The sequence below is a fragment of the Oncorhynchus tshawytscha genome, unplaced genomic scaffold, assembly GCF_018296145.1.
Source record: "Oncorhynchus tshawytscha isolate Ot180627B unplaced genomic scaffold, Otsh_v2.0 Un_contig_7588_pilon_pilon, whole genome shotgun sequence".
NCBI lineage: Eukaryota > Metazoa > Chordata > Actinopteri > Salmoniformes > Salmonidae > Oncorhynchus > Oncorhynchus tshawytscha.
The window spans coordinates 43540-56562 of record NW_024609634.1 but is presented as its reverse complement, the minus strand read 5'-3'; the positions used below and the strand labels follow the sequence as shown (position 1 = coordinate 56562).

The window sequence follows — 13023 nt, the reverse complement described above, 5'->3', positions numbered from 1 at the left end:
CAAATTCTTATTTAAAATGACGGACTACCGGGGAACAGTGGGTTAACTGCCTTGTTCAGGGGCAGAACGCCAGATTTTTACCTTGGGGATTCGATCCAGCAACCTTTCGGTTACTGGCCCAACTCTCTAACCACTAGGTTACCTGCCCCCACGATTGTTCAGTTTGGCCGGGCGGCCAGCTCTAGGAGGTGATCTTCAGTGCTGCAGAAATGTTTTGGTCTGTGTCTCGACACAATCCTGTCTCGGAGCTCTACGGATAATTTCTTCGACCTCATGGCTTGGTTTTTGCTCTGACATGCACTGTCAATTGTGGGACCTTATATAGACAGGTGTGTGCCTTTCCAAATCATGTCCAATCAATTAAATTTACCCCAGGTGGGACTCCAATCAAGTTGTAGAAACATCTCAAGGATGATCAGTAGAACGAGGATGCACCTGAGCTCAATTTCGAGTCTCAAAGCAAAGGGTCTGAACACTTATCTAAATAAGGTATTTCTGTTTTTTTATTTTTAATACATTTGCAAACATTTCTAAAAACCTGTTTTTGCTTTGTCATTATGGGGTATTGTGTGTAGACTGCTGAGGGTTATTTATTTTTGTATCCATTTTAGAATAAGGCTGTAATGTAACAAAATGTGGAAAAAGTCAAGGGGTCTGAATACCTTCCGAAGGCAATGTATGTATATATATATATATATATATATATACAGTGGGGCAAAAAATGATTTAGTCAGCCACCAATTGTGCAAGTCTCCAGATCTCAACCCCATAGAAAATCTTTGGAGGGAGTTGAAAGTCGGTGTTGCCCAGCAACAGCCCCAAAACATCACTGCTCTAGAGGAGATCTGCATGGAGGAATGGGCCAAAATACCAGCAACAGTGTGTGAAAACCTTGTGAAGACTTACAGAAAACGTTTGACCTCTGTCATTGCCAACAAAGGGTATATAACAAAGTATTGAGATAAACTTTTGTTTTTGACCAAATACTTATTTTCCACCAAAATTGCAAATGAATTCATTAAAAATCCTACAATGTGATTTTCTGGATTTTTTTTCTAATTTTGTCTGTCATAGTTGAAGTGTACCTATGATGAAAATTACAGGCCTCTCTCATCTTTTTAAGTGGGAGAACTTGCACAATTGGTGGCTGACTAAATACTTTTTTTGCCCCATATATATATATATATTAAGAATAACTGAGAATCAATATGTAGCCATAGTCTAGTGACTGTAAAAAGTAAATGGATCAATACACAATAACCCATTCAGGCCACACACTTCACAGTACATGTCCTTTTCCAGATTATAAAACAGTGAGTAAACATCATGTGATGTGTAGCTGCCTGTAATATGCCGCTGTAAGGGACAGATCAAAATGCACTCGGGGAGTGTTGTCAAACGTTTTAAAAGAAATATATTTTTACAAATATATTTTACTGGGCACAAGGGAGGGCAGTACGTTTTCCCCCTGGTTTACATTTGCTCATCTCCTTGTATTTTCTCTATAAACAATGGGTTGACTTACTTTTGATATTAACCTAATAAAGTTTAGAAACGTTTGTGAAGGTTTGCTATGGTGTGGCTATTATTAAGCTTTAGCTACTGCAGGTCAACTTGAGGTAAGGAAGACTGTGTGTGTGTGTGTGTGTTGTGTGTGTGTGTGTGTGTGTGTGTGTGTGTGTGTGTGTGTGTGTGTGTGTGTGTGTGTGTGTGTGTGTGTGTGTGTGTGTGTTGTGTGTGTGTGTGTTGTTGTGTGTGTGTGTGTGTGTGTGTGTGTGTGTGTGTGTGTGTGTGTGTGTTTGTGTGTGTGTGTGTGTGTGGTTTTTTGTGTGTGTTGACTTGTTGAGAAGTAAATGCCCTAAAGGCATCATTCTTCTGCTAACCTGTCTCTACCCTACAGGATAACCTGAGCCTTGTCTGCAAGATCTTGCGTTGTATTTCTCATGTCTCTGGTGCTACTGTTGACTTGCATCACCTGTTGACAGTGTGGAGGGCCTAGTCTACTTGGCCCTCTAAGTTGCATCAGAGAGAGAACATATTACATTGTAAGACAGCCAAGACGTGTCCCTACTCACTATATAGTCCACTAGTTTTGACCAGCCATATGGCCCTGTGTAGGGAATAGGGTGCCATTTCGGACACAGGCTTAGTGTATGGACACCATGTCGTTCATCACATCTATCCAACTCTACACCCCACCCCTACCTTTGAGTCATTTCCCGAAACATAATCTCGATACCCCTTTCATAGGCACCGCCCATCCTGTTCAGTGCCATCAACCAATCACGACCTTCCGTTGCGGCTGCGCCAAAGAGAGGCCATAATGTTGAGGTTGTTGAGGTTCCCCAGATTGGTCGTATCCATAAGTGTCATCCTCCTACAGTCTCTCTCTATCCTCCCTACCTCTCTCTCTCTCCCAGGAGACTGTCTTTATTAAGCATTGGCCCCTGTGAGACGGTGCCATATGGAGTAAGGGTCCAGTTTGGCATACAGCTTGGCTTCTGGGGGCCAACAGAGAGATAGAGAGCTCTGCTACGGAGGATAGGGAAGAGCTGTGGCTTTGCTACTTGGAGTCAGTTGGCGTGCTCGACTCGATAGTTTGTAATCAACAGTCATTGAGTCCAGTGTTAACTAGACATATAGATTGGAAACGGAAAACACACACTCACTGAAATAGTTTGTTCTATTGAGGGACTGAGACTGAAGGAGAGTGGAGGAGGACCAGTGAAATAGTTTGTTCTACTGAGGGACTGAGACTGAAGGAGAGTGGAGGAGGACCAGTGAAATAGTTTGTTCTACTGAGGGACTGAGACTGAAGGAGAGTGGAGGAGGACCAGTGAAATAGTTTGTTCTACTGAGGGACTGAGACTGAAGGAGAGTGGAGGAGGACCAGTGAAATAGTTTGTTCTACTGAGGGACTGAGACTGAAGGAGAGTGGAGGAGGACCAGTGAAATAGTTTGTTCTACTGAGGGACTGAGACTGAAGGAGAGTGGAGGAGGACCAGTGAAATAGTTTGTTCTACTGAGGGATTGAGACTGAAGGAGAGTGGAGGAGGACCCCTGAAATAGTTTGTTCTACTGAGGGATTGAGACTGAAGGAGAGTGGAGGAGGACCAGTGAAATAGTTTGTTCTACTGAGGGATTGAGACTGAAGGAGAGTGGAGGAGGACCAGTGAAATAGTTTGTTCTACTGAGGGATTGAGACTGAAGGAGAGTGGAGGAGGACCAGTGAAATAGTTTGTTCTACTGAGGGATTGAGACTGAAGGAGAAGAGTGGAGGAGGACCAGTGAAATAGTTTGTTCTACTGAGGGACTGAGACTGAAGGAGAGTGGAGGAGGACCAGTAGAGGAACGTATCATCTCTGTTGAGGTTGGTGAGACTTTGACTTTTTACTGTATTTGATAGCAATTTGTCAGTTTTATAAGTCGTAATATTACTCAGAAGAAATGTAAGTGGCTATCTATTCGATTTGAACGAGTAATGCATTGTGATAACAGATTTTTTAAGCATCAATTTGAATATGTCCAGCAAGCGCAGTGAAATTATATTCATAAAGTGACAAGGGATTTTTTGACCTCAGCCAACAATATGGAGTGATTTTTGTGGCCATTTATTTTGGTATGAAAATCCATTCATACAATAAACTGAACAGATCCATAAATCATATAAAATACTTTTTTATGACAACATGCAAAAGTTAATGTAGTGGAATATAATAGCTTGATGATAGCAGGCAGCATGTGAAAGTCTATTGGTCCTCAACTCTGTCATACACAATACAGATAAAATTATATACCCTACAATTATATACAGCTATACAGTATATATTATATGCAATTCTATATTTGTAACTCATGTCAATTGTTCCCTTTTCCCCCTGTTTAGATCCAAATCTCTTCTCCACTTTGACCCCACCTTCCATGGCGATGATTGCTAACTCCACGGGGATGACCTCCAATGACCTCCCCCTGAACTCAACATCGACTCTTAGTCCGGAACCTTGGACCCCGCCTCCTTGGTACCAATTCCACGTCTGCTCCGTGGCCCCTTACGGATTCATCTTCTACTTTGGAGTCAAAGTCTTCAACCTGGCCATAGGTGTAGTAGCATGATATACTACATTACCCACAATGCTGTGGTAGTAGGTGTAGTAGAATGATATACTACATTAAACATAATGCTCTGGTTGTATTTGTAGTAGGACAATGTATTACATTACCCATAATGCTCTGGGAGTAGGTGTAGTAGAATGTTGTTTATGATGAAAATGAAAATGTTACAGTTTGACACTTTCGCGTAGTTGGAGTAATAACATGTTCAACTACTTAAGACATTGGCTGGAATCTAGGTTGTGCCTTTAGATTTAGCAACAATGAACGACTAAGAAAGAGTTTCCCTTCTCTCATTGACTTCTCACATCCCAAACCCTGGCCTGATCTGCTTGGTCTGCTTCCCGGAAGTCTTTCAATCTTCAGCCTTTTGGTTGAGAAACTATGTGGCAGCATGATGTACTACAGTACCCATAATGCTGTGGTAGTAAGTGTAGTAGCATGATGTACTACAGTACCCATAATGCTGTGGTAGTAAGTGTAGTAGCATGATGTACTACAGTACCCATAATGCTGTGGTAGTAAGTGTAGTAGCATGATGTACTACAAATCAAATCAAATTTATTTATATAGCCCTTTGTACATCAGCTGATATCTCAAAGTGCTGTACAGAAACCCAGCCTAAAACCCCAAACAGCAAGCAATGCAGGTGTAGAAGCACGGTGGCTAGGAAAAACTCCCTAGAAAGGCCAAAACCTAGGAAGAAACCTAGAGAGGAACCAGGCTATGTGGGGTGGCCAGTCCTCTTCTGGCTGTGCCGGGTGGAGATTATAACAGAACATGGCCAAGATGTTCAAATGTTCATAAATGACCAGCATGGTCGAATAATAATAAGGCAGAACAGTTGAAACTGGAGCAGCAGCACGGCCAGGTGGACTGGGGACAGCAAGGAGTCATCATGTCAGGTAGTCCTGGGGCATGGTCCTAGGGCTCAGGTCCTCCTCCGAGAGAGAGAGAAAGAGAGAATTAGAGAACGCACACTTAGATTCACACAGGACACCGAATAGGACAGGAGAGGTACTCCAGATATAACAAACTGACCCTAGCCCCCCGACACATTAACTACTGCAGCATAAATACTGGAGGCTGAGACAGGAGGGGTACCCATAATGCTGTGGTAGTAGGTGGAGTAACATGATGTACTACAGTACCCAGTACCCATAATGCTGTGGTAATAGGTGGAGTAGCATGATGTACTTCAGTACCCATAATGCTGTGGTAGTAAGTGAAGTAGCGTGATATACTACAGTACCCATAATGCTGTGGTAGTAGGTGGAGTAACATGATGTATCTTTTCACCAGAACCCTATGAAGTAGTGCTCTGTATAGAGGGCTCTGATCAAAAGTAGTGCACTATACAGGGAATAGGGAAAGTAGGACACTATATAGGGAATGGGTGCCATTTTGGACTCAGCCTTGGTAAAGATATTCCTGTCACTAACACAGTGGTGTCCCTACTGTCTATGGGGTCTGGTCAAAAGTAGTGCACGACATAGGGAATAGGGTGCCATTTGGGACGCAACCTAACACAGTCCTTATTGATACAACAGGCACACCCTGCAATATACTGGTCCTGTGGCAGATCTCCAGCAGGAAAAGTGACTCGTCCACGTCTGACATCTTCATCTTTAATCTGGCTTTAATGGACACCTACTTCTGCCTCATGGGGCCCATAGACATGGTCAACAGGCTGGTCCTGGACCACCAAGGCATCTGGTACTTCCAACGCTTTGCCTACGGGGTCAAAGACACAGGACCCCTCTTCCTGGTGGGTAGATAATAAGGCCTAGGTAGTTATGTTAAATAGACCTGGGTTATGTTATAATCTGAATTATGTTATCTAGTCCTGGGTTATATTATAATATGGGTTATGTTATATAGACTTGGGTTATATTATAATCTGGGTTATGATATAATCTGGGTTGTGTTATAATCTGTGTTATGTTATATAGACCGTAGTTATGTTATATAGACCTGGGTTATATTATATTGTGGGTTATATTATAATCTGGGTTATGATATAATCTGTGTTGTGTTATAATCTGTGTTATGTTATATAGACTTTAGTTATGTTATATAGACCTGGGATATGTTATAATCTGGGTTACATTATAATCAGAGTTATATTATATAGACCTGGGTTATATTATAATGTGGGTTATGTTATATAGACCTGGGTTATATTATAATGTGGGTTATGTTATATAGACCTTGGTTATGTTATATAGACCTGGGTTATATTATACTGTGGGTTATGTTATATAGACCTGGGTTATATTATAATGTGGGTTATGTTATATAGACCTGGGTTTTATTATACTGTGGGTTATGTTATATAGACCTTGGTTATGTTATATAGACCTGGGTTATATTATACTGTGGGTTATGTTATATAGACCTGGGTTATATTATAATGTGGGATATGTTATATAGACCTGGGTTATATTATACTGTGGGTTATGTTATATAGACCTGGGTTATATTATAATGTGGGTTATGTTATATAGACCTTGGTTATGTTATATAGACCTGGGTTATATTATACTGTGGGTTATGTTATATAGACCTGGGTTATATTATAATGTGGGTTATGTTATATAGACCTTGGTTATGTTATATAGACCTGGGTTATATTATAATGTGGGTTATGTTATATAGACCATGGTTATGTTATATAGACCTGGGTTATATTATACTGTGGGTTATGTTATATAGACCTGGGTTATATTATAATATGGGTTATGTTATATAGACCTGGGTTATATTATACTGTGGGTTATGTTATATAGACCTGGGTTATATTATAATATGGGTTATGTTATATAGACCTGGGTTTTATTATACTGTGGGTTATGTTATATAGACCGGGGTTATATTATAATGTGGGTTATGTTATATAGACCTGGGTTATATTATAATGTGGGTTATGTTATATAGACCTGGGTTATATTATAATCTGGGCTATGTTTAAACCTGGATGGTTCATCCAATGCTTTGCCTACGGGGTCAAATCACCGCGCCGCTATTCTTGGTGGGTAGAAAATCTAAAAATCTAAACATGACTGTGTAGATCTGAAAAGATTGGTTTGTGAATTAAATGACCTTACAACTGTAGATATTGATGAGGTAACTTGTGACATTAGGGTCTTTAAAATACATTGTATGGAACATTATATATTTTTTCTTGGGTCACGTTATAATCTGGGTTATGTTATATAGACCTGGGTTATTATGTTATAGTCTGGGTTATGTTCATATTATATTCTGAGTTATATTATAATGTGGGTTAGACCTAATCCCTCTCCATCTCTCCCCTCCCAGATGTGTATTTGTCTAGACCTGGGTGGTTATGTTATAATAATCTGCGTCAGGTAGCCTAGCAGTTAAGAGCATTGGACCAGTAACCAAAAGATCGCTGGTTTGAATCCCTGAGCAGACTAGGTGAAAAATCTGTCAGTGTCCTTGAGCAAGGCACTTAACCCTAAATTATCCCGCAAATCTCTCTGGATAAGAGCATCTGCTAAATTACTCAAATGTAAATGTAAAAAAACGGTTGTAATTTGGGTCATATTTGAATCTGGGTTATGTTATAATCTGGGTTATGTTATAATCTGGGTTATGTTATAATCTGGGTTATTTTATGATGTTCATTATTTTGTAGTCTGGGTTATATTATAATCTGGGTTATGTTATAATCTGGGTTATATATTAATCTGGGTTATATTATAATCTGAGTTATATTCCATCTCTCTCCTCCCAGGTGTGTATCTGTCTGGACCGCTACGTGGCCGTGGTCCATCCGGTGCTGTTCACCGGTATCCGTGACAACAAGATCCGCATTGGTGTCTCCGTGGTAACCTGGGCCCTCATCCTGGCCTACAGCCTCACAAAGAGCATCCTGGGAGTCATGTCTGTCAACGAGGTGTTCAGCGGCCTCATCCTCTTCGCCTTCGCCCTCATGATCTACTGTAACCTCTCCATCATATGGGTCCTACGCCGCTCCGTAGCCGGGAAGGAGGTGATGCACCCCGTGAAGAAGAAGGCCTTCAAAATGGTGCTGGTCATCTTGGGTATAATCTTCGTCAACTACCTTCCTCCTGTGGCTCTTGTTCCGTTCTTCTCCTACTACACGTTTGTCCAGTTCCGCTGTCAGGTGACTATCAGTGTGTTCGCCATCATGGATCTGAGTTGTAGTATGGAGCCACTTCTGTATATTACCAAGATGGACAGGCCTGCGTGTGTACCTGGCTGGTGCTGTGCGGGGGAGAGCTCGGCCAAGAAACCCTACGAGGTTAAAGTGTGATGGGGCTCATCACTATCCTGCCAAGTTACAAAGTCAGAAGGCCCAATCATTTCTACGATTCCTCTTCTTAAACTCTGATTTTAAACCTTAACTTTAACCGAACCTTAACCACACTGCTAACCGTATGCCTAACCCTAACCTTAAATTAAGACCAAAAATAACATTTCTGTTGGCAGAAATGTTTACGATAAAGCCAATTCTGACTTTGTAGCTTGGCCATCTACTGGGAACCATGTGATGAGGGAGAGAAGAAGAGGCTGGTGGGTGGAGCTATACGAGGATGGGTTCATTGTAATGGCTGGAATGGAATAAATGGAATGGACCATGTGTTTCATGTGCGTGATTCTGTTCCATTTATTCTATTCCAACCATTACAATGAGCCTGTCCTCCTATATCTCTGCCCACCAGCCTCCAGTGGGGTGACCATCTACCAACTACCAACTCCTGTCCTGGAGAGCCACTGCTGTGCAGGCTTTAGTTCCAGCCCTGCAGTACACATTATATTCAGCCTGCACACTCCTGGCATGTCTTAAATTAGGTAGGCCGCAATACACGCATTTAGATATATCACAGGGTAAATGTATTGTGTGTGGACATGTATACTGCTGTATTGCCAATAAATACTATTAATATGTATTATTATTATCATTAATAATTAACAATCATTTGTGATTTCTGAGAATGTGTTTGTTTATTTATTTATACTTCATTTTGGGCTCCCGAGTGTCGCAGCGGCACTGCATCTCAGTGCTTGAGGCGTCACTACAGACAGCCTGGTTCGAATGCAGGCTGTATCACAACCGGCCATAATTGTGAGTCCCATAGGGTGGCGCACAATTGGCCCAGCGTCGTCCGGGTTTGGCCGGTGTAAGCAGTCTTTGTAAATAAGAACTTACTTGCCTAGTTAAATAAAGGTTCAATAAAAAAATATTTTAAAAATTCACCATAGTTGGCCCATAAGCAATGTCTCCCAGTGTAGATCTCCCATTTGGACCGGATCTGGCCTGTCTAATGCTTCACATTGCCAGTGTAGATCTCCCATTTGGACCGGATCTGGCCTGTCTAATGCTTCATGCCAGTGTCTCCCATTTGGACATTGCCAGTGCCAGTGTAGATCTCCCATTTGGACCGGATCTGGCCTGTCTATCTGCCAGTGTAGATCCCCATTTGGACCGGATCTAATGCTTCACATTGCCAGTGTATTTGGTCTCCCATTTGGACCGGATCTGGCCTGTCTGCTTCACATTGCCAGTGTAGATCATTTGGACATTGCCTGTCTAGTGTTGCCAGTGTATCTCCCATTTGGTACTCGGATCTGGCCTGTCTAATGCTTCACATTGCCAGTGTAGATCTCCCATTTGGACCGGATCTGGCCTGTCTAATGCTTCACATTGCCAGTGTAGATCTCCCATTTGGACTGGATCTGGCCTGTCTAATGCTTCACATTGCCAGTGTAGATCTCCCATTTGGACTGGATCTGGCCTGTCTAATGCTTCACATTGCCAGTGTAGATCTCCCATTTGGACCGGATCTGGCCTGTCTAATGCTTCACAGTGTACATGTAACTGCCAAAATAAAGGAAACACTTCAGTAAATAAGGGATACAAAGTATATTGAAAGCAGGTGCACGCCACCCAGGTGTGGTTCCTTAGTTAATTAAGCAATTTTGGCTACACTCTTAGAATAGGGGATCACAATGGAAACAAGTCTTTGACTTTTTGTTTGTATAATCTTGGGAAATTTTGGTACATGGATTGGTTGCCTGGTGTGGCTTCTTTATGTATTTTAAATTGTCAAATTACTATTATAAAAAGATATGTGATAGAGCAATCTGATGCCCATCTGCAAACTTGATAACGTGTTGCGTAACCATTAGTTACAATGCAACGTCTGCAATGTATTCGGCCTGGAACCTTCTAGTACCATGTCTCAGAGAGGAAGGAAACGACATAAGCCCTGACTACATTTAATATGTATACCACATACTTACTTCCTGTTTCCATACTGCCAGTAAGTTGTCTTACAAAGCCTCTCCACTTCGCTAGGTAAGTACACTTGATGATATCTTATAATATAGTGTTTGATAGTATGTTTTTAGTGATAAACAATACACTGAGTGTACAAAACAATAGGAGCACCTGCTGTTTCCATGACATAGACTGACCAGGTGAATCCAGGTGTCACTTGTGAAATCCACTTCAATAAGTGTAGATGAAGGGGAGGAGACGGGTTAAAGAAGGATTTTTAAGTCTTGAAAGAATTGAGACATGGATTGTGTGTGTGTGCCATTCAGAGGGGTGTGTGCCATTCAAATAGCCCTTACAGAAACTGGAGGTGTGTTGGGTCATTGTCCTGTTGAGAAACAAATGATAGTCCCACTAAGCGCAAACCAGATGGGATGGCGTATCGCTGCAGAATGGTATGGTAGCCATGCTGGTTAAGTGTGCCTTGAATTCTAAATAAATCACAGATAGTGTCACTGGCAAAGCACCCCCACACCATCACACCTCCTCCATGCTTCACGGTGGGAACCACACATGTGGATAATCTGGTTATAATCCGTTCACGTACTCCGCGTCTAACAAAGACACGGTGGATGGAACCAAAAATCTCAGATTTCAACTGGTCTAATGTCCATTGCTCATGTTTCTTGGCACAAGCAAGTCTCTTCTTCTTATTGGTGTCCTTTAGTAGTGTTTATTTTGCAGCAATGCGACCATGAAGGCCTGATTCATGCAATCTCCTCTGAACAGTTGATGTTGAGATGTTACTTAAACTCTGTGAAACATTTTTTGGGGCTGAAATGTGAGGCTGGTTACTCTAATGAACTTATCCTCTGCAGCAGAGGTAACCCTGGGTCTTCCTTTTCTGTGGCAGTCCTCATGAGAGCCAGTTTCATCATAACGCTTGATGGTTTTTGCGACTGCGCTTGAAGAAACTTTCAAAGATCTTGACATTTTCCGTATTGACTGACCTTCATGTCTTAAATTAATGATGGACTGTCATTTGTCTTTCCTTATTTGAGCAGTTCTTGCCATAATATGGACTTGGTCTTTTAACGAATAGGGCTGTCTTTTGTATACCACCCCTACCTTGTCACAACACAACACAACACAACTGATTAGCGCAAATGCATTAAGAAGGTAAGAAATTCCACAAATTAACTCTTAACAAGGCACACCTGTTAATTGAAATGCATTCCAGGTGACTACTTCATGAAGCTGGTTCAGAGAATTCCAAACCCTTAAAAAACACAATGATTAGCCAAGCAAGGGAAGTTTGCAACATAAGCCCCTCAGCCATTATTTTTAGTCGGCTTTACGAGTGTGCAATTATGTTCACTCCGGGGCCTGATACTTCCCATAATTCAATTTGCGACGATTGTACATCCGCTAAGAAAAGTCAGCGAAAACTTAAAAACAACATCAATGGAGAAGTCACCATACAAGTGTAAGTGAAATAGAATGCTACTAAGTTAGAAATGGTGCTACTAATGCACATGAAGGCCCAAACACGTGCGTTAAAAAGTACATGTGTTTTTACTTGGATCTTTAGGAAATTGTAGAAATAAAACATTTGGAAAACAGAAAGTAAAACACTGCTGCTCACGCTCCCAGGTGACATTTATTTACAACGTTTCGACCCTCTTCATCAGGCATCCATATCCCAGGTGGGGGTGGAAGGTCCTATATATAGGGGCAGCACTATGTGACATCACTTCCTGAAACAGGAGGTAAAAAATGTATAACAGTTTCACAATATTAACATTCAATACACAGAGAATGTCATCAATATTTATAGTAAGATACATACACATACAAAATTCAATAAGGATTTTTTTTTAAACACAAGAAGAATTTGAATTATTGAAACTATAAAAACGTTTTCAAGTCAAGCTCCTCGTTAAGGCCAAGAGGAGACCACAGTATCTCTCATGTTTGGAGGTAATTTAAAAACCATACGTGGGGGATATTTAAAATGGGTTTCAATTGTGGGTCAGTATCAATAATGTACCAGTGCTTCCTGATAATGTCCTTAAATGCCTTCCCCATTGGTGAGTATTGGATAAAGCATGATGGGACATGTTCTGCTTTTACTTTTGGTTTTAGGCTTTCCAACTGTGTTAGTCCTTCACAACGATCATTGGCATGTTTTACCCAATTGTCTTTGTACCCCCTTTCCTTAAATCTTTGTGCGAGGTCCGTGGTCTGTTTCAGATAAGCAGCATCAGAGCTGCATATTCTTCTGATACGACTGAATTGACTGATAGTGAGATTTTGAATAAGTGGACGTGGATGAAAGCTGTCACCTCTAAGGAGGGTATTTCTGTCCGTAGGTTTCCTATAGAGATCTGTAGAGAGGGATGTTTTGTCCTGAATAACCATCACACCAAGAAAACTGATTTTGATAGGTCATAGTTAATGCTGAAGGGAAGGTGTTCATTCATATAGTTTAGGTAAACATGGAATTCCAAAGGTTCTTCCTGGGTGCCTGTATAGATCGCAAAAATGTCATCCAAATATCTCAGAATTAGGAGAATATTGGAGAGAAAAGGGTTACACTTACGGTCTGGATTCAGCACCACCTGTTTTTCATAAATACCTAGATA

General features: G+C 41.3%; 1 protein-coding gene across 1 annotated transcript; it reads left to right on the top strand.

Annotated features, from left to right (window-relative positions):
- Positions 1 to 1796: 1796 nt before the first annotated feature.
- On the top strand, positions 1797 to 9035 carry LOC121845346 (G-protein coupled receptor 4-like). The gene is made up of 4 exons (XM_042316505.1): positions 1797 to 3370; positions 3887 to 4099; positions 5661 to 5878; positions 7871 to 9035. Exons 2-4 carry the CDS (start codon positions 3922 to 3924, stop codon positions 8411 to 8413), a joined length of 939 nt encoding a protein of 312 aa, XP_042172439.1. The 5' UTR covers positions 1797 to 3370; positions 3887 to 3921; the 3' UTR covers positions 8414 to 9035.
- The last annotated feature ends 3988 nt before the right edge of the window (positions 9036 to 13023 follow it).

Bases quoted from the DNA above. Each gene is read 5' to 3' on its own strand.
- LOC121845346 (XM_042316505.1), top strand. From the start codon at position 3,922: ATGGCGATGATTGCTAACTCCACGGGGATGACCTCCAATGACCTCCCC. The intron at 4,100-5,660 runs GTGTAGTAGCAT...TTGATACAACAG, and splicing joins AGTCTTCAACCTGGCCATAG to GCACACCCTGCAATATACTG. The intron at 5,879-7,870 runs GTGGGTAGATAA...CTCTCCTCCCAG, and splicing joins ACACAGGACCCCTCTTCCTG to GTGTGTATCTGTCTGGACCG.